Below are 26487 nucleotides of genomic sequence, written 5' to 3'. Positions count from 1 at the left end.
ATTCGAGGCTGGGTTAGACAGATTCTTGGTCTACAAGAGAGTCAGAGGTTATGGGACAGACAAAAAAAACAGAGTTGAGACCACAATCAGATTAGCCATGATCTTACTGAATGGCAAAATAAGTTTGATGGGCCAAATGGCCTCCTCCTGCTCCTATTTCATATGATCTGGTCAATACTCCAATGCAGTAAGCAACAACAGACAGGAGAAAACAAAAAAGTTTCAAGTCATTTCTTACCAAGCACTGAAATCTTTTGAATAATAAGAAAATGGTCTTTAATTAATCATCAACATGGAAAAATGTAGATTGTTTGGCAATGTGATTTTTATAAGTGTTTATAAATAATGCTTCAACGTTTTCAGGTTAGAGTCAATCCAAATTTCATTGGAAAATAGCACTGAGGAAAGATCGCATTGCTACTGCAGTGGATCTATACGGGAACAAAGAGTGGTCAGTTTGACAATATCACTTTTAATTCATAAGAACATAAGAAATAGGAGCAGGAGTAGGCCATCTAGCCCCTCGAGCCTGCCCCGCCATTGAATAAGATCATGGCTGATCTGAAGTGGATCAGTTCCACTTACCCGCCTGATCCCCATAACCCCTAATTCCCTTACCGATCAGGAATCCATCTATCCGTGATTTAAACATATTCAACGAGGTAGCCTCCACCACTTCAGTGAGCAGAGAATTCCAGAGATTCACCACCCTCTGAGAGAAGAAGTTCCTCCTCAACTCTGTCCTAAACTGACCCCCCTTTATTTTGAGGCTGTGCCCTCTAGTTCTAGCTTCCTTTCTAAGTGGAAAGAATCTCTCCACCTCTACCCTATCCAGCCCCTTCATTATCTTATAGGTCTCTATAAGATCCCCCCCTCAGCCTTCTCAATTCCAACGAGTACAAACCCAATCTGCTCAGTCTCTTCTCATAATCAACACCCCTCATCTCTGGTATCAACCTGGTGAACCTTCTCTGCACTCCCTCCAAGGCCAATATATCCTTCCGCAAATAAGGGGACCAATACTGCACACAGTATTCCAGCTGCGGCCTCACCAATGTCCTGTACAGATGCAGCAAGACATCTCTGCTTTTATATTCTATCCCCCTTGCGATATAGGCCAACATCCCATTTGCCTTCTTGATCATCTGTTGCACCTGCAGACTGGGTTTTTGCGTCTCATGCACAAGGACCCCTAGGTCCCTTTGCACAGTAGCATGTTGTAATTTTTTTCCATTTAGATAATAATCCAATTTGCTATTATTTCCTCCAAAGTGAATAACCTCGCATTTGTCAACGTTATACTCCATCTGCCAGATCCTCGCCCACTCACTCAGCCTGTCCAACTCTCTCTGCAGACCTTCTACGCCCTCCACACGATTCACTTTTCCACTTATCTTTGTGTCGTCTGCAAACTTTGTTACCCTACACTCAGTCCCCTCCTCCAGATCGTCTATATAAATGGTAAATAGTTGAGGCCCCAGTACCGATCCCTGCAGCACACCACTAGTTACCATCTGCCAACCAGAAAAGCACCCATTTATTCCGACTCTCTGCTTCCTGTCAGATAGCCAATACCCAATCCACGCTAACACCCTACCCCCAACTCCGTGTGCCCCAATCTTCTTCAGCAACCTTTTGTGAGGCACCTTATCAAACACCTTTTGGAAATCCAAAAACACCACATCCACCGGTTCCCCTCTGTCAACTGCACTAGTCACATCTTCATAAAAATCCAACAAGTTCGTCAAGCACGACTTTCCCCTCTTGAATCGATGCTGCGTCTGCTTAATCGAACCATTCTTATCCAGATGGCCTGCTATTTCTTCTTGAATGATGGATTCCAGCATTTTCCCAACTACAGACGTTAAGCTAACCGGCCTGTAGTTACCCGTCCTTTGTCTATTTCCTTTTTTAAACAGCGGCGTAACATTAGCCGTTTTCCAATCCGCTGGCACTACCCCAGAATCCAACAAATTTTGATAAATAACCACTAACGCATCTGCTATTACCGCTGACATTTCTTTCAGCACCCTGGGATGCATTCCATCTGGGCCCGGGGACTTGTCCACCTTCAGTCCCGTTAGTCTACCAAGCACTGCCTCCCTGGTAACATTAATTGTATTGAGTACCTCTCCTCCTACCAACCCTCTATCGTTAATATTCGGTAAACTATTTGTGTCTTCCACCGTGAAGACCGACACAAAAAACTTATTTAAAGTTTCAGCCATTTCCTCATTTCCCACTATTAAATCCCCCCTCTCATCCTCCAAGGGTCCAACATTCACTCTTGCCACTCTATTCCTTTTGTAAAAGCTTTTACTATCATTTTTTATATTTAGAGCTAGCCTAGCTTCATAACCTATCTTTCCTTTCTTTATCTCTTTCTTAGTCGTTCTTTGTTGTTTCTTAAAGTTTTCCCAATCTTCCGATTCTCCACTATTTGTGGCCACTCTGTACGCATCGGTCTTTAATTTAATACTCTCCTTAATTTCTTTCGTTATCCACGGCTGGCTATCCCTTTTCTTACAGTCACCAACCAAGCAACAGTAGTTGGGACTTACATGGATATAACGTTAGCTTCTTCAGATACAAACATGGACAGATTAACTATTTGGAGAATCAATGTATTATCCAGTCCTTGGACTGCCTGGTACTGTGTTTCTGTGGAGACCACGGGGCTATTAATGTGATAAAATGGATTGAAAAGAGTGCCATGTATCCTGTGCCATTGTTCTGTGCAATATGGTGTGGAGGCTTAACACCTCTTAGCCTAAAAGCACCTGGTGCACTTGGAAGCCTATGTCCTGACACTGTGAAACGTGTAAGAGGAGTGTAAATGTTGTGCAACTTTTATGAATTTTCTCTATAATGTACCCCATCTCCTTAGGAGTGTTTGCGATATCAAATATTTTAAGGAGCTGAATTTGCATTATTTTGCACGGGCATCTCAGTATGAAGCATCGAGGCTGCATTATCTGCTTTATAATTCGATTATATTACCCAAATACAAGAAAATAAGATTAATTGTAAAATTTCTTACAGCTCCATATTCTGGAGCAAAAAAGTGCAGATTCCTCTGTTCCTCTCTACATGTTTTCACATGGTTGTTAATTGTATCAGGTGCGACAGACCAGATGTGCCAAAAACGAGATTGTTTGCAAAGCGCACAGTTCACGTTGGTGTCACTGGCCACACACAGTGAACACCGTGATCCCAGAAAGTGTTCGGGTCCTTGCAATAACAAAGAACTGAAGAAGCCAACAAGAGGTTTGTGGGAGTTCCAGAAATTCTGTGTGGGGGGCGGGGGGGGGGCTAAAGGAGGTCAGGCTATTCCATATTTGAAATTCCCGTTATACCAGAAGGCAAGTTTAAAGTCTTGTCTTTGCCACTGACAAGTTTGTAACATGTTAATTCCTTGACAGAGCTTGTACAAACAACTGCTCAAACTACCCAAAATAGCCTAGCCCTTAATACACTATAAGTGGCACCTTTGTAATTGATGCCTGTGGTAATGACAGTTGTTTTGCATGATTTTCATGGTGCAGACACTGCCCGGCCTCGGCAGGGTTAGTGTCGGTGATGGGGCTGCGTCTACATGGAAACTTCATACTGAAAATGAATGGAAATGCAGCAATTCCTCACAGAGAGTGACAATAAAACGAGAGACTCTCTGATTCTGAAACGTTCCCTCTCATCTTGTCAGCTTGCTGGAAACTCGGCAAACTGACACGTGACAAGTATCGGGTGTAATGCCCAGCAGTCCTGTTGAGGTTTAGGGCTAACAGTCTCAGCTCTGGAATGGTAGATTACTTATCATAGATACTAGAAACATAGAAAAACTACAGCACAAACAGGCCCTTCGGCCCCACAAGTTGAGCCGAACACATCCCTACCTTTTAGACCTACCTATAACCCTCCATCCTATTAAGTCCCATGTACTCATCCAGGAGTCTCTTAAAAGATCCTATTGAGTTTGCCTCCACCACCACTGACGTCAGCCGATTCCACTCGCCCACCACCCTCTGTGTGAAAAACTTCCCCCTAACATTTCCCCTGTACCTACCCCCCCAGCACCTTAAACCTGTGTCCTCTCGTAGCAGCCATTTCCACCCTGGGAAAAAGCCTCTGAGAGTCCACCCGATCTATGCCTCTCAACATCTTATATACCTCTATTAGGTCTCTTCTCATCCTACGTCTCTCCAAGGAGAAAAGACCGAGCTCCCTCAGCCTATCCTCATAAGGCATGCCACTCAATCCAGGCAACATCCTTGTAAATCGCCTCTGCACCCTTTCAATCTTTTCCGCATCCTTCCTGTAATGAGGTGACCAGAACTGAGCACAGTACTCCAAGTGGGGTCTGACAAGGGTCTTATATAGCTGCATCATTATCCCCGGACTCCTAAACTCAATCCCTCGATTGATAAAGGCCAGCACACCATACGCCTTCTTAACCACCTCCTCCACCTGCGGGGCCGATTTTAGAGTCCTATGGACCCGGACCCCAAGGGCCTTCAGATCCTCTACCGTACTAAGAGTCTTTCCCTTTATATTGTACTCCTTCATCCCATTTGACCTGCCAAAATGGACCACGACACATTTATCTGGGTTGAAAGTCCATCTGCCACTTGTCCGTCCAGTCTTGCATCCTATCTATGTCCCTCTGTAACTTCTGACATCCCTCCAGACTATCCACAACCCCACCAACCTTGGTGTCGTCGGCAAACTTACCAACCCATCCCTCCACTTCCTCATCCAGGTCATTTATGAAAATGACAAACAGCAAGGGTCCCAGAACAGATCCCTGGGGCACACCACTGGTGACCGACCTTCATTTAGAAAAAGACCCATCTATACACACACTCTGCCTCCTTTGGGCAAGCCAGTTCTGGATCCACAGGGCAGCAGCCCCTTGGATCCCATGCCCTCTCACTTTTTTTGGAAGCCTTGCATGGGGGACCTTATCGAACGCCTTGCTAAAATCCATATAAACCACATCTACCGCTTTCCCTTCGTCAATGTGTTTAGTCACATTTTCAAAGAACTCCACCAGGCTCGTAAGGCATGATCTGCCTTTGACAAAGCCATGCTGAGTATTCTTGAGCATACTAAACCTCTCTAAATGCTCATAAATCTTGTCCCTCAGGATCTTCTCCATCAGCTTACCAATCACTGAGGTTAGACTAAAAAAAATACTAAAAATAATTAAAGGATATGGGGATAGTGCAGGAAGGTGGAGTTGAACCAGAACATCAGCCATGAAGTTATTGAATGGTGGAACAGGCTTGAAGAGCTGAATGGCCTACTCCTGTTCCGATTGTTTATGTTCTTACGTTTTTATTCTTGAATCAAGATCAGCTTCCACGTACAAATGGACAATGGAGTCAACCAAGGGAGCAGTAAATCTGGGATACCGTGCCTTCAAGGAAATGTACAATTTTGGGCGACCTGACCTTATTTCCCTCACACCCTTCCCTCAACCCATTTTATATCAGGCAGCTTTGTCCAGTGACAGGCATTTGTTTTTTTTGCCTAGTAAAAATAGAAATGAGACATAAAGAGGCAGTGAGCGTTTACTGAAGCCTTACTACAGCACTGCATAATTGTTCAAAAACACTTTTGTTCGTATAACCTAGATTCAAGGCACATTAGCTTTTGAGGTTGGCTGGGTAGGAACCAAGAATTCGGAAGATTCGTTTTACAACAAGTCAACATTCTTTGCTGCTTCCTGCAGCACCTTGTGTTAATATTGTCTGATGCCGCATGACACTTCACACTTACGTGCTTAAAATGGCTCTTTTTAATAAGCAGCATTGTATTCCACGATGTCACCTGCTGCATTATCTCTGAACACTTGTTATCTCTGAAAATAGGTGATACTCCCTTCCTTCCTTTGAATGCCCCAAATTATTTAACAACCTGCACACATTTTGAGTTGGTACCACTAACCTTGGAGATGAAAAGATTAAGAAATAAGTAAGTACGAAATAAGATAGTTCAGTATGCTCCAGAAACACAGCAATAGGTTACAGGAAAGGGCAATTCCATTGCATGGCAAACTGGAGAGTGGTTCTTATTAAAAACTTGTTCAAACCATACAAGAAATAACACTTTTTAGCACAAAAAAAACATCTAATATTCTTCATGCTTAAAATCAATTCTGAAACTCAACTGAAATAAAAATAACAATCGGTTTAGGAACCTGTTCTGGTCACCACACTGTCAGGAGGACGTGGAAGCTTTGGACAGAGTGCAAAGAGGGTTCACCAGAATGGTGCCTGGTCTCGAGGGTGTCGGCTATGAGGAGAGGTTGAATAAACGAGGATTTAATAAATTGAATAAATTAAATTAAATGGAATAAATGGAGGCTGAGGGGAGACCTGATAGAGGTCTACAAAATTATGAGAAGCATAGACAGGATGGATAGTCAGAGGCTTTTTCCCCAGGGTAGAAGTATCAATTACAAGGGGGCACAGATTCAAGGTGAGAGGGGGGAAGTTTAAGGGAGGTGTGCGGGGGAAGTTTTTCACGCAGAGAGTGGTGGGTGCCTGAAACGCGTTGCCAGGGGACGTAGTGGAAGCAGACAAATTAGTGACATTTAAGAGGCATCTGGATGGGTACATGAATAGTGAGGGAATAGAGGCATACGGACCGAGTAGGTTTTCTTTTATTAGTTAGGGCATCATGATCAGCACGGGCGGAAGGGCCTGTTCCTGTACTGTTCTTTGTTCAATGGGGTGTATAGCCTCAATTGTTAATCAAATGTCCCCCACAATATAAACTGCGATCATATCCAGCCTGTACCCAACATCTGACTTCAGTTTGTTCACCATTTCTGGCAACGCAAGTTCTCCATTTTTGAGCCGATGCTAAAACATTGACAATCTGACAACCTAGGCTGAAATCTACTCAGTCTATGGAGTACTTCATCCATAAGCACAAAACCTCTGCACCACTGCAACCTCTCCCCACCCCCAAAACCTCTGCAACCCCCCCTCCACCCTCCAAAACCACTGCAACCTCCCCTCCACCCTCCAAAACCACTACCACCCCCCTCCACCCCCCAAAACCTCTGCACCACTGCAACCTCCCTCCACCCTCCAAATCCTCTGCACCACTGCAACCCCCATCCACCCCCCCCAAAAACTCTGCACCACTGCAATGTCTCCCCACCCCCCAAAACCTCGACACAACTGCAACGTCTCCCCACCCCCCAAAACCTCTGCACCCCTGCAACCCCCCTCCACCCCCTAAAACATCTCACCACTGCAACCCCCATCCACCCCCCCAAAACCTCTGCACCACTGCAACCCCACCACCCCCTAAAACCTCTGCACCACTGCACCCTCCTCCACTCTCCAAAACCTCGCGCCACTACAAACCCCCTCTTCCTCCAAACTTTCAGCACTGCCGCAATCTTCTCCACCTCTGAAGCTCCCCAGAACTATCAGCACCATTGTGCGCTCAGCAAAGCATCCTGTAAATCTTCACAGGTGTATAAACCACAACATTTTTTCATGAAATCTCTAGTCTCATTTTCTGGGAAAAGAGTAGTTTGTCATCATGCCTTTATAAATCTTAGTAAACCCAGCAGCACGTCAATGCACTGTAGCGTCAGCTCAAATGAGCTTTTAGTTCAGTGCCTAAACAGGTATTCGAATAACTGATGCCTCAACTCTTTGTTAATGAAGAACTTCCACTTAGAGAATATGTATGCATCATTTATAGAATCATAGAAGAATCATAGAAACCCTACAGTGCAGAAGGAGGCCATTCGGCCCATCGAGTCTGCACCGACCACAATCCCACCCAGGCCCTACCCCCACATATTTACCCACTAACCTACGCATCTCAGGACTCTAAGGGGCAATTTTTAACCTGGCCAATCAACCTAACCCGCACATCTTTGGACTGTGGGAGGAAACCGGAGCACCCGGAGGAAACCCACGCAGACACGAGGAGAATGTGCAAACTCCACACAGACAGTGATTAATTATATATAAAATATATTCACACTTCTCCTGCTTTTAAAAAGATAATTTTGATTTAAGTTATTCACTATTTTCTTTACAGTCAGAGCGAATTGGGGATTAATTCTGCAATTCAGCCTTCATGGTGATCGGCTGGAATGACAGGTGCCACTGAAAGGATCCTTTGTTACCCAGAATGGGGCAGGTTACAAGTGAGCAGGAGCGTGGAGTGCGGCAGATTTGCCCAGGAACTATGGTGACACAGTGAGCTGGGGCCCTAATGTGCAGTGCCATCCTGGAATGAGATTGGCCCATGCATTCCCCCACATGGCTCTGCCCCTAATCTTGGTCACTGTGCAGTGTTCCCTCATTAAATCAGAGGGACAATCATCTCTAAAGAGATCGTGTGCCACCTTACAGTAACACTGCCGGCACTGGCTTGACAACAGCAACATTTGGAAGAGACTTTGGCTGGGGAGGGCGGGGGGGGGGGGGGGGGGGGAGGGGGAGATGGGATGGAAGGTGATGTTTGGAGAGTTTAGCTTCTGGATAGAATGAACTACTACCAAGCGAGCACTTCTGATGTTCAGTTCTTCTGTTGCACATTTTGGTGCTGGATTCTAATATATATAAAATTCATAATCTGTGCCCATTCATTGAAGACACCTCGTGGTCATTTCAGCTGTCCCAGTCAGCATTCCCAACTCAATCGTGATCTTATATATGGCACAGAATAAGCCTGCAAAGATACGACTGAGACAGGGGTGAAATTGAGAGATGGAAATAAGTGATCTTTGTGGTGACGTGAATATAAGATTGGAAGCTCATCTCTGGATCAGATGTGGCACCAAGGTTGTGAGCCAGCTAGTTCATCTCAGCCTGTTGCTAGGGAGAGGGATGGAATTGGTAGAAAGGGAATGGAATTGAAGCGTGACTGAAAACAGCGGCTTCAGTTTTCCCAATATTTAATCAGAGGAAAAATCTGCTTGGGAACAAATGTCAGATCAGCAGTCAGATCATTGAGTAAAAGTGGAGGAGTTGACAAGGTGGTGAGGTAGAGCAGAGTTACGTGTGATGACTAACACCACCTCTTCAGATGTTGCTGCCAAGGGGCAGCATATAGATAAGAAATAGCAGGTGGTCAAGCATTGATCCTTGAGGGACACCAGAGGTCAAGTTGCAAGAGCAGGAAGAGAAGCCATTGCAAAGGGATATGCTGGCTATGATTAGACAGATGACAATGTAACCAGGTGAGAGCAGTACCAGTCAGCTGGACAATGGTGGAGAGGTGAGAGAGGAGGAGGATCTGCTCAAACGTGTCAAAGTCTGCAGGCAGTTTGATAAGGACGAGGACGGAAAGTTTACCTTTATCACAGGACGCCATTTGTGACTTTGCTAAGAGCTATTTGGGTATTATAGTAGGGGCAGGAACCAATTTGGCGGGATCCAACATGGGGTTCTGGGAAAGATGGGCATGGATTTGGGAGGAAACAACATGTTCAAGGGCTTTGCAGAATAAAGGGGGGTTGGAGATGGAATGATAGTTTTACAAGGTCAGTGGAGACAAGAGCAGTTTGTTTTTGAGGAGGGGGTGACAACAGCAGAGTTAAAGGAAAGGGAGACAACACCTGAAGAGAGAGAACTGTTTCCAATATGGGCAAACATGGCGGCCAGGAGGGCAGCTTGAGTGATCAGCAGTTTAGTGAGAATGGCATCAGGGCAACATGTGTCTCATGGACAAGATGAGCCCAGAGGGGGCATGAGGAGAGATTCAAGTTCAGGGTTCGGCAAGGAGAACTTTAAAGGAACAAAAACAGAAAACGTTGGAAAATCTCAGCAGGTTTGACAGCATCTGTGGAGAGAATATAGAGGCAATATTTCAAGTCTGGATGACCCTTTGTCAGAGCAGGCAGGCAAGCAGTGTCCTGGCTGCGCAAGAATTTCCTTTCATTCAACTTTGGTAAAACTGAGGCCATCTTGCCTGGCTCCTTGTCCAATACCACACCTTTCTTTCTCCTCAGATGCCTGTTCAGATCAGCTCGATGTTGGGTAACTTTGGTATCTCATTTATTCTTATCTGAGCTTGGAAGTGCACTCCCAAAATTGCCTATTTCCGCCTCCTCAAACTCTGCCTCCACCTCCTCAAACTCTGCCTCCCATTGAAAGGCTTATCCATGTCTTTATCATCTCCAGACTAAATCTGCTTTCATGATGTCAGAGCTTGGTACTGCACAAATTTCAACGTGTTCAAATCTCTGTCTCCATCAGTCTCACTCCCGTCACCTTATCCTTTCCAAGCTTTGAGTGATTTCAAAATCTTCAATTCCTTCCATGTGCTTGTCCCTTCCTTCCTTAGCTCCTGCCTCTACGAAACACTCTCAGCTGTTTTAACATGTTTAAGGGGTTTTGTAAATGAAGCTGTTGATGGTGGGGGTTGTGCTTGTTAGATGAGCTTCCAATCTTATATTTACGTCACCACAAAGATCACTTATTTCCATCTCTCAATTTCACCCCTGTCTCAGTCGTATCTTTGCAGGCTTATTCTGTGCCATACATAAGATCACGATTGAGTTGGGAATGCTGACTGGGACAGCTGAAATGATCACGAGGTGTCTTCAACTCGAAGGTGTGATAGGTAAGTATTTAACTGTTGGACTTAGAGAGAAAAAGTTTCACAGGCTGCAGTGCGGTTCTTGCCTATGCAGCCATTGAAATAAACTTTGATTGCGCATTATACAGCTACCAGCACCTTCTCCTTGTTTTAAATTCATTTTTTGGGATGCGAGCATCACTGGCAGGGCCAGTATTTATTGCCTATTCCTAACTGCCCTCCATTTCAGAGGACACCTGAGAGTCAACCACATTGCTGTGGATCTGGAGTCACATGTAGGCCAGGCCAGGTAAGGACGGCAGATTTCCTTCCCTAAAGGACATTAACTCTTCCTTTCTCATGACCCACAACAACCTTTGTTGCAATTGCTCCTAGCTCCCACCAACTGCTGACCTTCCAGTCTGCTCCAGCAGCCCCAACCCCACTCATACAGCTTCTAATCCATCACATTTCTCCCTCGCTTTAGCTCTGTAGAAGATTCATATGGACTCGAAACGTTGGCTCTATTTTCTCTCAGTAAGTCTTACAACACCAGGTTAAAGTCTTTAACCTGGTGTTGTTAGACTTCTTACTGTGTTTTGCCCAGTCCAACGCCGGCATCTCCACATCTATTTTCTCTCTCCAGAGGCTGCCGGGCCTGCTGAGTTCTTCCAGCAATTTCGGATTTTGCTTTGGTTGAGTGTTGGTTGGTGTCCCCGCCTAAGGAGGCTGCATTGGTTCTGACGCTTTAACTACGTAAGTGACAATTGTATTATGCTCATGGACACTGAAGTGATACCACAACCCTGAGGCTACGTAACAATATGGTTTAATCTGTAGGCGGGTATAAGAAAAGCAGAGATCTCCAGCCTTGCTTTAGGCCTTCTGAGTTGACACTTTTTATAAGGCTCAGACAGCAACTCAACCAACGCAGTAATTTTAGAAAGTTCAGCAGCACAGCCATGGGCAGTGCTTTTCCATGGAGCTGGAATTCAAGGTCATTTTGTTATGTGCAGTGAGGTAAGGAATGGTGATTTGGAGGAACTTGCAGAGTGGATTTAATGTTCAGGAAGGTTCGGATGCTGAGCTTGACAGTTCTCCAAATCTTTGATTATGGTAGAAACATGTGCGCATCTTGTGAATGTCAGTCATTTGTAAAGATCCACGGCTAGATGTACATCTCTTTAAGCTGGTGCATCATTAATCAGAGTCAGGGTGAGCTACCTGAAGCAAAATAGCAGACTTTGATAAACTGAGAATCTGAAATGAAGCAACTCTGGCTGGATTACCGATTTGAAAAGCTCATTTTAAAATGAAACCAAACCTCAAGAATCGAAACTTGCACAAAACTGAAAAAAAACTGTAAATTGGAAACAGGCTGATACAAAGGCTGGGGAACTGGGCTGACAGGTTGCAAATCCCAATGCAGAAAACCACAAAATGGTGAGATTGTGGACAGGTGAAACAGCCGCAGTGATATTAACTTAATTAGAACATTCTATAGAACATCACAAAATTTGGGAACATCGATTCAGGGAGAAAGCAAACCAGCAATGGGAAGTAACTGTAATCTAGCCAGTGTTGCACACACCCCACTAATAATTTGGGAGTACCCATGGATAGGTCACTAAAAGCACCAACTCAGTGTGGAGAAGTACAATGGATCTGAGGTTAAATACTCAGATGAACTGATTCTCACATTGCAGAGAACATTGGTCTGGAATTTCTGGGTACAATCCTCATCAAAGCATTATGAAAAAAGCCACCTGTGTATTGGAGAGCTTATTCTGAAGGACAATTAATTTGATCCAGCAGGCAGTAGGCATGGAGTTGTGGTGAGATGCTGCAGAAGATGGCTCAGAGGTGATCTTATTGAAGAATTACAAATGTATAGATGGGATAAATGTCAATATGTTTGGTCCAGCCACAGATGCTACAAGGAAAAATCACCTTTCTACCAACATAATGTCACACGATAAATATTAAATATTGAACACGACCTGATATCTGATATCAAAGTAGTGCATCGTAGAGAAATACAGAAAAACAATTCAAGTCCATTTCATGCAGTATCTCTACATCTTGTACAAACATTGTATGATTCATTTTCTGCTTCTGATTGGAGACACAGATCATGAAATGATACAGTTCCATTAAGATTAATGAATGGAAAATCAGGGACTGAGTGTATGTAATATGACATGCTCCTATCATGCATCCTGTGATATGTGAAGAATCTTGTGTTTGTTTGGACATTTGAGAACAGTCAGGCTTCGACCCTCTAACTTTCTGTAACTTCCTTGTTGCACCAGACTGCAAGCTTTTCCACCATGATTCCACTGGTCAATTTATTTTATTTACACCTCAGATTGAACATTCCAATCGCAGGAGGCACTGCGTTTCAGTTAGCTCTGCAAACCCTGCTTTCCTCAATCCAGTGATGTGTTGAAGATGGGAGGCAGAAGTAGCTTCATTAAAGGAGGTTATGATGTAAGGTTTTCTCGACAGTGGAGAAACTTGTACTATTTTAAACAAATGCTCAGGAGTATTTATTTACAATAATGTAGATTTCCTATTAAGGATATCCCTTAAAAATGTCACTGTTGCGACTGCTCCATCCCTCCCTATTGTAGTCTAATCTATGACAGGAAAATACCCTTCATGTGTTCTATCACCAAGACCACCCATCCCTCACCCTGTTATAACCAAACCACACCCCTGTAAGCATTCCAAAGATGTACAGGTTAGGTTGATTGGCCATGCTAAATTGACTCTAGTTTTGAGGGGGGGGGGGAGAGGAGGGGGGGAATCAGCTGGGTAAATATATGGGGTTATTGTTGGTGCAGGCTTGATGAGCCAAAAGGTCTCCTCTGTTCTGTAGGGATTCTATGATTCAACGTTTTTCCAGTCTCCAGTCTCCCTCCGAATGCTTCTTGTTGTTCACAAAGTGCTCTCGCCACCCATGCCTGTCCCATCTTTACAAATACCCTTCCCGAATCACCCTACCTTTATCAGCTTCCCACATCCATGAATAAATTCTCTTTGTTCTCCAGTATTGTGCTGCCCAAAAGTAGCCACAATTAGAAAGTCCAGAACACCTCTCCTTAATGGTACTGTGCCTCAATATTATTCTCCCACTTCTGACCCTTCTAAGCATCCACCATCAGCCAATCTTTCCCAAAACATCCTGCTGTTTTATCCAGCTGGATGTCCTCTCCTGCTTCCACAACCCATGATCCCTCTCCGATAAGCAGCCTCCATTAACCCACACTGAATGCCAATATACCAGCACCTAGAATATGTTCCCTACTATACTCTTCTGTATCTTGTGGTTTGAGAAAGGGTAGAGGGAATAAGTTAAACAAGTTGCTAAACAATGCTTACTAGTAATTAACATTCCAGAATTCCAGAAGACATTTGATAAAATACCACATAATTTATAGTGAACAATAAAAGCTCACGGTGCAGGGGGCACGGGAAGAAGACTGGCTGGCTAACGGGAAACAGGCACAAATGGTCTTTTTTTGGTTGGCAGGATGTGGTGAGTGGTGTGCCATTGGGATCAGTGCTGGGACCTCAACTGTTTACAATTTAGATGAATAACTTGAATGAAGGGACTGAAGGTATGGTTGCTAAGTTTACTGATGAGACAAAGACAGGTAGGATAATAAGATTCCCAGCAACGCCCATATCACATAAAAATGAATTTTTAAAAAGATGTTAAGAGGACATAAGGAGCTACAATGGGATATAGATAAGTTAATGGACAAATGGGTAAATGAAATATAACATGGGAAAGAGTGAAATTGTCCATTTTAGCAGAAAAAATAAAAAAAGCAGCATATTATCTAAATGGAGAGAGATTGTAGAGCTCTGAAATGCAGAGGGATCTGGGTGTCCTAGTGCATGAATCACAAAAGGCTGGTATGCAGGTACAGCAAATAAATAGAATGTTATCATTCATTGTGAGGGGAACTGAATACAACGGTAGAGAGGCTGTGCTTCAGTTATGCAGGGCATTGGTGAGACCACATCTGGGGCACTGTGTACAGTACTTGGTCTTATTTAAGGAAGGATGTAAATTTGTTGGAAGCATTAGAGAAGCTTTACACGACTAACACCTGGAATGGGAGGGTTGTCTGATGAGGAAAGGTTGGACAGGCTGGTCTTGTATCCACTAGATTTTAGAACAGTAAGAGGCGACTTGATTGAAACATAAGATCCTGAGGGGTCTTACAGAATGGATGTGGAGATGATGTTTCCTCTTGTGGGAGAATCCAGATCTAGGGAGTCACTGTTTAGAAATAAGGGGTCACCCAATTATGACAGGGATGAGGAGAAAATCATTCACGGAGAGGGGAGTGAGTCTTTGGAACTCTCTTCCTCAGAAGATGGTGGAAGTGCAATCTTTGAATATTTTTAAGGCAGAGGTACATTCTTGTTAAGCAAGGGGGTGAAAGATTATCGGGGGCCGGCAGGAATATGGACTTAAGGTTACAATCGGATCTCGATTAATGGCGGAGCAGGTTCGGGGGGGGGGGGGGGGGAGGAGAGAACCGCGTGGCCTCCTCCTCCTAACTTGTATGTTCATGTTTACAATATCCATCAAAGTAATCACGTTATTCTGCAATTTAAGCCTGGAATACATGAGTAACACTCTCACAAAAATGAAAAAAATGCATTATGAGTTCCTCAATTGAAATCAGGAGATGAACAGAACAAGCTCACAGAAGATCTGGCATTCTATGTAAAAGTCTGAATCCTTGCTATTTCAGATGTCACCCCTCATTACGAACGTAAGATAATCTTTGACAAAAGTTTAGAGGAAAAACATGCCATTTCTTGCTACTTTTTCTGACCTAGAACAGGAATTAGTTTATAAACTCACTATCCATACGGAGAGAGTTAAGTCTCTAGATGAGCTCAGGATAAACCAGTTTACAGCAATTAAAGCTGTGGAGTTATAGTTTTACTTTAACAGTGGTGTGCATTGTGTTATATTGGTATAACCTTCCTGTTGCCATAAAACATGAATTCTCTAATTTATCATGAGTAATACCGTGGGACATAAAGGTTAATGAGAGCATAAACATGGCTGGAAAATCAGCGGTAGGAAAGGAATTATTGATAAGGCGACAATGAAGATTATTTCTGGAGGCTACGAAAGCTGAAAGGGCAACAGAGACCAACATGGTTCTGCAAGATTATAAAGAAGAGATTAAGGAACAACGCAAGAGTTTTCAAAATATATATCAACAATCGGGTAGCAGGAGGAATGGGCAAATTCTAATCACAATCAAAGCAGATTTAAAAAATAATTGGGGGAAGCACAGGAAAATCTGAATGAGAAGCTTGCTGTGAAAGGTCATGTAACAATTAATAATTTTCCAACAAAAGATGCAGCAAGCTAGTAATGAAAGAGTGCAGTGATCCACTAAAAAATGAGGCTGGAAGTCAGGGACAGATAAACAGCAGGGTTACAAAATAATCACTTCATAATTCATCTTTACCCAGGAAGAAAAGAGAAAGTTGCCTATGAAATGACATTGCCAAGAAGAGTATGGAGAAATCGGGCAGATATATGGATATACAGTCCTTAAATAATAATTAAACACTCTTAATGAAGTGACTAGCATTTAAATATTCTGGGCATGGGGAGACCATTGCTCCTTTTCACCGTCCTTCTAAAATAACAATGTCCTCGCAAAGTGACACAAGCAGGCAAAAGCACACAAGCCGGTTCCTCTTAAGTTCAGAATGCACAGAGCTTTCAAGCTTTAAACCCAGAGAACAACAGAGGAAAATCTAAGCTTCAGTTTCAGACTGAAGGTAAAAGGCTGGGGTCACTGAGAGAGAAACCTTTTAGTTTTGGCAGTGAGCATGAATCAGAAGGTAAATAAATTCAGTGTTTGAACATCGAGATTCAGAATGAGCCTGAAAGTGAAAGGTGTTCCTGTTCCCAATACCGATAAACCATGTCATATCTGATTCACTGTAGCATTTTAAAATCCTTTTAAAAAATCTATTCTTTCATGGGAATGTGGACATTCCTGGCAAGGTCAGCATTCATTGCCCTTCTCTATTTACCCTTAAGCTGAGTAGCATGCTAGGCCATTTCAGAGGGCATTGCTTTTGATAAAAGCAATTACTGCAGATGCTGGAATCTGAAACCAAAAGAGAAAATGCTGGAAAATCTCAGCAGGTCTGGCAACGTCTGTGCATTGCTTTTGATTCAGGTTGATAGTGTGTTATTGTTTAAATAGGAAGTTGAACATCTTGAGGGATCTGGTTGGCACGAATTAGTGAGACCAAGGATGGGAGTCTGTTGAATGAACACACATACAGTTGAAATGCCATGTTGTTGGAGTATTTTAGATGAATGTCTGTGTCTCCAGTGAAGTCAGTGCAGCTCCCATACACTGTTAGCTTCAGAAGTGTCTCCAAGCCAATTCTTCAGGAGCTGTCAAAAGGACTCACCGTTTTAAACCAAAATTTTAAAAAGTACAGAAGCAAACACAAAATAAATGAATATTAAAAGCTCAGTGTTCACAGACAGAAAAGCCAGGATTAAAGGATTGAGTGCTCTGTTCACTCTACAAGTGCTGCCTGACCTGCTGTGTGTTACAAGCACTTTCTGCTTTTGTTTAAATTTCCAGCACTTGCTGCATTTTTGCTTTTCATTTCCAGAGAGTCCTTGATTCCAAGAGCTAGTCTTGTAGGATGCTGGGAAGAGCAGCAGGCAGGATAGAGTGGGCTGCTTCAGTCACTCTGTTACCAGAGATATATTCAAGCTCATTGTGGGTCTTTCTTTCTGAAACATCTATGTCATGAGCTAGAAATACAGCAAATCTCTTAAAGCCCAATGCAAAATCTGAACAGATAACCTCAAATCTTCCTGACATTCTGACCTTATGATGAAGCTGGTCACTTATATTGTGGTTAGGACTGCTGTAAACAGGGATGCATGATGCCCTGGGAGCATACAGGCACAGGTCAGATGAAATATTCGTACAAAATACTAATTTATATAGCACCTTTCATAATCTTGGAAGTCTCAAAGTATTTCTTAGCTGATTAAGTATTCTTTTTGAATTAGGAGCGGGAGTAGGCCACTTGGCCGCTCAAGCCTGCTCCCCATTCAATAAGATCATGGTTGACCTGATTGTAACTTCACATTCTTGCCTAAACCCCCAATAACCTTTCACCTTCTTATTTATCAAGAATCTATCCAGCTCTGCTTTAAAAATATTCAATGATTCTGCTTCTAGTGCCTTGTGGCGAAGAGAGTTCCAGTGACTCACAACCCTCAGAGAAAAAAATTCTCCTCATCTCCGTCTTAAGTGAACGACCCCTTATTTTTAAACAGTGACCCCCTAGATTCTCTGACAAGAGAAAGCATCCTCTCCACATCACCCTGCCAGGATCTCAGAATCTTTGATCAAGTCGCCTCTTACTCTTCTAAACTTTATTTGATTTGATTTATTATTGTTACATGTATTAGTATACAGTGAAAAGCATTGTTTCTTGCAAGCTATATAGACAAAGCATACCGTTCATTGAGAAGGAAAGGAGAGAGTGCAGAATGTAGTGTTACAGTCATAGCTAGGGTGCAGAGAAAGATCAACTTAATATGAGTTAGGTTCATTCAAAAGTTTGATGGCAGCAGGGAAGAAGCTGTTCTTGAATTGGTTGGTATGTGGTCTCAGACTTGTGTATCTTTTTCCCGACAGAAGGTTGAAGAGAGAATGTTCGGGGTGCGTGGGGTCCTTGATTATTCTGGCTGCTTTTCCGAGGCAGTGGGAAGTGTAGACAGAGTCAGTGGATGGGAAGCTGGTTTGCGTGATGGACTGGGCTTTGTTCACGACCCTTTGTAGTTTTTTGCAGTCTTGAACAGAGCAGGAGCCATACCAAGCTGTGATAAAACCATAAAGAATGCTTTCTCTGGTGCATCTGTAAACATTGGAGAGAGTCGTAGCTGACATGGCAAATTTCTTTAGCCTCCTGAAAAAGTAGAGGCATTGGTGGGCTTTCTTAACTATAGTGTCAGCATAGGGGGACCAGGATGTGGAGATGCTGGCGTTGGACTGGGGTAAGCACAGTAAGAAGCCCCACAACACCAGGTTAAAGTCCAACAAGTTTATTTGGTAGCACAAGCCACAAGCTTTCGGAGCACTGCCTCTTCATCAGGTGAGTGGGAATTCTGTTCACAAACAAGGCATATATAGATACAAACTCAATTTACAAGATAATGGTTGGAATGCGAGTCTTTACGGGAAATCAAGTCTTAAAGGTACAGACAATGCGAGTGGAGAGAGGGTTAAGGACAGGTTAAAGAGATGTGTATTGTCTCCAGCCAGGACAGTTAGTGAGATTTTGCAAGTCCAGGCAAGTCGTGGGGGTTACAAATAGTGTGATATGAACCCAAGGTCCCGGTTGAGGCCGACCCCATTTGTGCGGAACTTGGCTATCAGTCTCTGCTCAGCGATTCTGCGTAGTCGTGTGTTGTGAAGGCCGCCTTGAAGAACGCTTACCCGAAGATCAGAGGCTGAATGCCCGTGACTGCTGAAGTGTTCCCTAACAGGAAGAGAACACTCTTGCCTGGTGATTGTCGAACGGTGTTTATTCATCCGTTGTCGATGTCCCAAGGCATGGTATATTGAGGAGACCATGCAGGCGCTACGACCACAGATGAATGAATACCGCTCGACAATCACAAGATAAGAGTGTTCTCTTCCTGTTGGGGAACACTTCAGCAGTCACGGGCATTCAGCCTCTGATCTCCGGGTAAGCGTTCTCCAAGGCGGCCTACACGACAACGCAGAATCGCTGAGCAAAAACTGATAGCCAAGTTCCGCACAAATGGGGTCGGCCTCAACCGGGACCTTGGGTTCATGTCACACTACCTGTAACCCCCACAACTTGCCTGGACTTGCAAAATCTCACTAACTGTCCTGGCTGGAGACAATACACATCTCTTTAACCTGTGCTTAACCCTCTCTCCACTCACATTGTCTATACCTTTAAGACTTGATTACCTGTAAAGATGCGCATTCCAACCATTATCTTGTAAATTGAGTTTGTATCTATATATGCCCGGTTTCTGAACAGAGCTCCCATTCACCTGATGAAGGGGCAGTGCTCTGAAAGCTTGTGGCTTGTGCTACCAAATAAACCTGTTGGACTTTAACCTGGTGTTGTGAGACTTCTTAATGGGGGGACCAGGGCAGGCTGTTGGTGATCTGGACACCTAGAAACCTGAAGCTCTCGACTATTTCCACTTCATCCCTGTTGATGTAGACAGTGGCATGTTCTCCTCTACGCTTCCTGAAGTCGATGACAATCTCCTTCATTTTGTTGACATTGAGGGAACGATTATTGTTGCTGCACCAGTTCACCAGATTCTCTGTCTCATCATTGTTTGAGATCCGACCCACTACGGTGGCGTCGTCAGCAAACTTGAAAATCGAGTTGGAGGGGAATTTATCCACAGTCATAGGTGTATAAGGAGTATAGTAGGGGGCTGAGAACACAGCCTTGTGGGGCACCGATGTTGAGGATGATTGTGGTGGAGGTGTTGTTGCCTATCCTTACTGATTACAGTCTGTGAATTAGGAAGTCTAGGATCCAGTTGCAGAGGGAGGAGCCGAGGCTCAGGCCTCGGGGTTTGGAGATGAGTTATGTAGGAGTAATGGTTTTGAAGGCTGAGCTATAATCAATAAATAAGAGTCTGACATAGGTGTCTTTGTTATACGGGTATTCCAAGGTTGCATGTAGGGCCAAGGAGATGGCATCTGCTGTGGACCTGTTGCGGCGGTAAGCAAACTGTAGTGGATTCAGGCAAGGTGGGAGGCCGGAATTGATTTGTGCCGTGACTAACCTTTCAAAGCACTTCACAATGATGGATATTAGCACTTCACAATGATGGATTAATCTCTCCAACCTTTTCCCATAAGACAATTTGCTCATTCCTGGTATTAGTCTAGTAAACCTTCTCTTAACTATTTTTAATGTATTTACATATTTCCTTAGATAACTCCAGATGTGGTCTCACCAATGCTCGGTATAATTGAACAATAACTTAGAATCATAGAATCCCTACAGTGCAGGAGGTGGCCCATCAAGTCTGCATCGACTCTGACAGAATATCTTACCCAGGCCCACCATCCCACCCTATCCCATGGCTAATCCACCTAACCCACTCATTTTTGAACTGTGGGAGAAAACTGGAGCACGCAGAGGAAACCCAAGCAGACACGGGGAGAACTTGCAAACTCCACAAAAACAGTCACCCAAGGCCAGAACTGAACCCAGTCCCTGGTGCTATGAGGCAGCAGCGTTAACCATTGTAATCAATAAACAATACCATTCTATTAGATTTCCCAGTTACTTGCTGTACCTATAAAATAGCCGTTTGTGATTCATGCCCTCAGACACCCAGATTCCTCTGCACCTCAGCACTCTGCAATCTCTTGCCATTTAGATAATAAGCTTTATTATTCTTCCTGCCGAAATGCCTGCAATACACCTCATTTACTAGATTTTTGCCTACTCACTTAACCTACCTATGTCCCTTTCTAGCCTCCTTTTGTCCTCTTCACAATTTACTTTCCTACCTTTCTTTGTCATCAGCAAATTTAGCATCCTAGTCATTTATATAATTGTAAAAGGTTGAGGCCCCAGCACTGAGCCCTGTTGTAACGTAGTAAAGGTAGCAGCCAATTTATGTTTAGTAAACTCCAGTAAGCAGCAATGTGGTAGCAGCAGGAAGGATCCTCCACCCCCATTCTTTTATACCTTCGACCAAAACCTAGCATGATGATTATATTCTCTGCATGTGCCGTTTAGAAAGGGGGGATTAGAGAGAAAGCAATGATTGAAAATTCTGCATCTGAAAACCTACTGATAGTTGTCATAGCCAGCATCACTATTGTTCTTCAAAAGTTGATTATCCTTCATGGAACAGAACTCTTTACGACTGTCTGACAGAATGCGGAGTAAAACCAAACCAGCAAATGGAAAGATGTTGGAAACAGTGTGTCCGTGGAGAGAAGAGGCAATTATGTTTTGAGCCAGCGCTGAAGCCCTGAGCCTTCTGTTCTCTTTCACAAATGCTGCCTCATCTGTTTTCTGGTACCAACATTTTGCAGCACTCAAAACCAGCTCCGCTGGGTGGGATATGTCCCTCGCTTGCCTGACACCAGACTGCTAAAGCAACTGCTCCACTTGGAGTTCGATCGCGGCAGGAGACTCCCAGGAGGGAAGCGGAAACACAGGGACAAGGACAGTGTTGTCCTCAAGACATCCCTGAAAAGGTAAAAAATCCCTGCAGGCTCATGGGAGACCCTGTCTTATGACTGACCAAAATAGAGAAAGCTCATTCGGGAATGCACCAGACACATCGAAAGACTTTGTTGGGAATGTGCAGAGGCGAAGTTGTGATGCCGGATGGAGCGGAATCACCCATTTAGCCTTCACACACGATCAGTGGACAGATCAGCCCTCTCAGAACTCAATGAACTGGAGTGGAAGCTGTAAAAAGTTAACTCAGCCATTAATAACAGCTAGTGTGCATCATAATGATGTCTCTCAAAAAGAGAGAGAGATGGGCGAGAGCTGCCCTGACTTTCTGTAACCCTATATATAGTTATTCATGTAAATAAAAGTACTTTTAAGGAAAGAAATTTGCCTCCAGCCAGATCTCTTACTACCCAACATCTTCCAAAACAATCCAACAAAACAGAGAAGTCACCCTCAATGCTAAGGGACTGCCTGGGTAGAAGGATAACACCAACATTTGCTGCTTTAGTTTCAATTTCCAGTTTTTATTCGTGCTTCTTATTTCCAGTGAAAAGCCTTCGTTCCGAGACTGAACCCGACTCCTGAGGAATAGTGGACTAGATCGGAATGGCCTCTACCTGAGAAGATTATTCCTGGTGGAGCACCATAGGAATTGTTCCCACCAGAACAAACCTTCATGTTGATCCCAGGAACAGGTGAATTTCGACAACTGCATCTCAATGTTCTGTACCCATCAAGATAATGGCAGCAAGCACTGAAAGCCAGGGTGCCTTTGGAATCCTTCCCTGGACTGAGGGGTTGCTGCAAATCCTGATCAAAGAATCCCAAAAGTACAGAAGGAAGCCATTCAACCCATCAAGACTGCACTGACAACAATCCCACGCAGGCCCTTTCTCTGTAATCCCACGTATTTACTCTGCTAATCCCTCTGATGCTAAGGGGCAATTGAGTATGGCCAATCCACCTAGCCTGCACATCTTTGGAGTGTGGGAGGAATCTGGAGAAAACCCACACAGACACGGAGAGAATGTGCAGACTGCGCACGGACAGTTACCCAAGGCTGGGATTGAATTCGGTTCAGTGGCGCTGTGAGGCAGCAATGCTAACCACCGTGCCACCATTCCCAGCATTCAAATACAGAATTAGCCATTATTCGCTGAACCAGTCTTGTTAGAGTATGGTCCAAGGGTTTGAGAAATCTGTCACATCAGTGGCTGTCCGTGAACTATCCAGGTCTATTTTTCCCATGTCTTCCTGGATTTGGAGCAATCGCCAGGTCTAAATGCACGAGGCCCCTTACATCATTGTGGCAGCACATAACACACAAAAACTAATCATTTATCCGCCTTTACACGCGAAACTGGCAGTAAGAATCACTCTCATTTGTGTTAAGATACAAATTGTTTTCTGCATCACGTCTTGGGGCTGATTAATTTTGTAACCCAGAATGGAAACGGATGGGAAGTTGAGTCACATAGAACAGTACAGCACAGTACAGGCCCTTCGGCCCTCGATGTTGTGCCGAGTTTTGTCCAAAACCAAGATCAAGCTATCCCACTCCCTATCATCCTGGTGTGCTCCACGTGCCTATCCAATAACCGCTTGAAAGTTCCGAAAGTGTCTGACTCCACTATCACTGCAGGCAGTCCATTCCACACCCCAACCACTCTCTGAGTAAAGATCCTACCTCGGACATCCCACCTATATCTCCCACCATGAACCTTATAGTTATGCCCCCTAGTAACAGCTACATTCACCCGAGGAAATAGTCTTTGAACGTCCACTCTATCTATCCCCCTCATCATCTTATAAACCTCTATTAAGTTGCCTCTCATCCTCCTCCGCTCTAAAGAGAAAAACTCTAGCTCCCTCAACCTTTCCTCATAAGACCTACCCTCCAAACCAGGCAGCATCCTGGTAAATCTCCTCTGCACTCTCTCCAATGCTTCCACATCCTTCTTATAGTGAGGTGACCAGAACTGCACACAATATTCCAAATGTGGTCTCACCAAGGTTCTGTACAGTTGCAGCATAACCCCACGGCTCTTAAACTCCAACCCCCTGTTAATAAAAGCTAACACACTATAGGCCTTCTTCACGGCTCTATCCACTTGAGTGGCAACCTTCAGAGATCTGTGGATATGGACCCCAAGATCTCTCTGTTCCTCCACATTCCTCAGAACCCTGCCGTTGACCCTGTAATCCGCATGCAAATTAGTCCTACCAAAATGAATCACCTCGCACTTATCAGGGTTAAATGCCATCTGCCATTTTTCAGCCCAGCTCTGCATCCTATCAATATCTCTTTGCAGCCTACAACAGCCCTCCACCTCATCCACTACTCCACCAATCTTGGTGTCATCAGCAAATTTACTGACCCACCCTTCAGCCCCTTCCTCTAAGTCATTAATAAAAATCACAAAGAGCAGAGGACCAAGCACTGATCCCTGTGGTACACCGCTGGTAACTGGTCTCCAGTCTGAAAACTTTCCATCCACCACCACCCTCTGTCTTCTATGAATGCGTCACTTCATTAATAAAAGTGACAGGAATCATATATAGGACCCAATAGGCTGAATGGCACAATCATTGCTGTGATTCTATCAATGCTTCGTAATTATCACAACGATAGCTTTATCTTTTCCTGGGGAACAGCTATTTCTTCATATAATTCATAGCACTTTCTTCTCCGAAAGGTAACCTGTTAAAATGTCTTACCTTTTTGCTGTCAGAATTTCTCTTGGCTGAGTAGTAGGCTGATGTGACTTTAATCTGGAGGGAAAGAGGAAACGGAATATCCAAGTTACGCTAATGACAGATATTTTCAGAGATTTTAACATGACAACTGTGTATTTCCCAGTGCATTTAGTAGACCGGTCAATGCCACTTTCTGAGTTTTGGGCCCTGTGCTTGGATTGTTTCATGACACGGAAGGTGTTATATAAATGCAAGTTGTTGTTGTACTGGAAATGTAATTCGGGTTCAATATCAGACTGTCCAATAGCAGACCCCACGTTCCTTACAATCCGGAGGTCACCTCACAGATTAACATGTCTTATTTGATCACACGGCCAAGGCATTAGAACAGCGAAAGTAATTGTTCTATGAACTGGATATGACAATAGAATCGTAAAATGTTTATAACACAGGAGACCATTTGGCTCATTCTGTCTGTGCTGCTTCTTTGCAAGACCAGTTTAGCTATTTCCACATTCCTGTACTTTCCTCATAGATTTCTGACAGTGGACCCCCTCCAGTTTCATATTTTTACTCTGAAAAGCCGAGGTCACCTAAACCTTTCGATAGTTCGATCGTCTTCCCTGAAATAATCTCAATCTCGCTGCTGTCGTGAAAATCTATGCTAAACAAAAACCTGCAGCAAAATGGGTTGCAGCAGGACCAGAGATTGGAAACCTGCTGACTCGGTGATGTGCTGGACATGTTGTAAAAGACCACAAAGCAGGCAATAAATCACCATGGCAACAAGAGAAAGCCGAGGCACGTTTACATCGTGTAAACCGAGAGAAAACAATTGGCATGTCAATGATGTGGGGTGTATTTGTAGGAACCCATTGTTGACAATTCACTCAGAGAAGTGGCTCCATGTTAAAAGCACTTTTAAAAGCTGTCAAAATTTAAAGTTCAAAGACACAATACCAGCAAGACTGCTCCAACCTTGTTTTTCATTCCCTGGTGGCACTACCCCAGCAGGAACATGGCTGGATTCCCACTATCTCACCAGATATACTCCTGCCCACTCACTCTCTCACCAGGTATCCTCCTGACCACTTCCTCTCTCAATGTGGAGATGCCGGCGTTGGACTGGGGTAAATACAGTAAGAGTTTTAACAACACCAGGTTAAAGTCCAACAGGTTTATTTGGTAGCAAATGCCATTAGCTTTTGGTTGGAGATCCTCTCCACTTGGAACCGGCAGTTTGCGGTGTCGATGGTAGTCATGATGTGGAGATGCCGGCGTTGGACTGGGGTAAACACAGTAAGATTTTCTAATGGCATTTGCTACCAAATAAACCTGTTGGACTTTAACCTGGTGTTGTTAAAACTCTTATTCCCTCTCTCACCAAGTATCCTGATTACCTGCTCTCTAAGAAGTTTAACAACACCAGGTTGAAGTCCAACAGGTTTATTTGGTAGCAAAAGCCACAAGCTTTCGGAGCCTTAAGCCCCTTCTTCAGGTGAATGGGAATTCTGTTCACAAACAGGGCATATAAAGACACAAACTCAATTTACAGAATAATGGTTGGAATGCGAATACTTACAGCTACTCAAGGCAATGTACCTGCTTTCTCAGCAGGTACATTCTTGACCAATCACTATCTACACAGGATTACAGGTTGCCTGTGAAACAGATGACCTAGTTACAAAATGATGTAGGAAGGCACATGACTTAGATCGAGGATCAGTTTAGAGATGGCTGGTGTTGTGCAAGAACCTCGAATGAAGTCCTCTCCATACCTGTACCCTTAAACATTGTTGATAAAGATTTACTGGTGATATACTAAAGACTACAAGAACTAATTGATGGTGTCCAAGCAGCATCCTTTGTGACAAGAGACTACGACAAGTCTGAGGGAGAAAGATTAAATCCCAAAGGTTATTTTGAGAATTCAGA

General features: G+C 43.9%; 1 protein-coding gene across 6 annotated transcripts in view; it reads right to left on the bottom strand.

The window, feature by feature from the left end:
* Nucleotides 1–26487, bottom strand: part of vps8 (VPS8 subunit of CORVET complex) — a 651220-nt gene that overhangs the window by 89081 nt on the left and 535652 nt on the right. For all 6 annotated transcript variants that reach the window (XM_078229111.1, XM_078229112.1, XM_078229107.1 and 3 more), the window contains one exon: nt 24574–24627. In XM_078229111.1, coding sequence (XP_078085237.1) covers nt 24574–24627 — 54 coding nt within the window. The remainder of the gene's footprint in view (nt 1–24573; nt 24628–26487) is intronic.

This window comes from Mustelus asterias, chromosome 14 (genome assembly GCF_964213995.1).
Source record: "Mustelus asterias chromosome 14, sMusAst1.hap1.1, whole genome shotgun sequence".
NCBI classification, from domain to species: domain Eukaryota; kingdom Metazoa; phylum Chordata; class Chondrichthyes; order Carcharhiniformes; family Triakidae; genus Mustelus; species Mustelus asterias.
The sequence above is the reverse complement of the archived record's forward strand: the minus strand, read 5'-3'. Positions and strand labels throughout refer to the sequence as shown.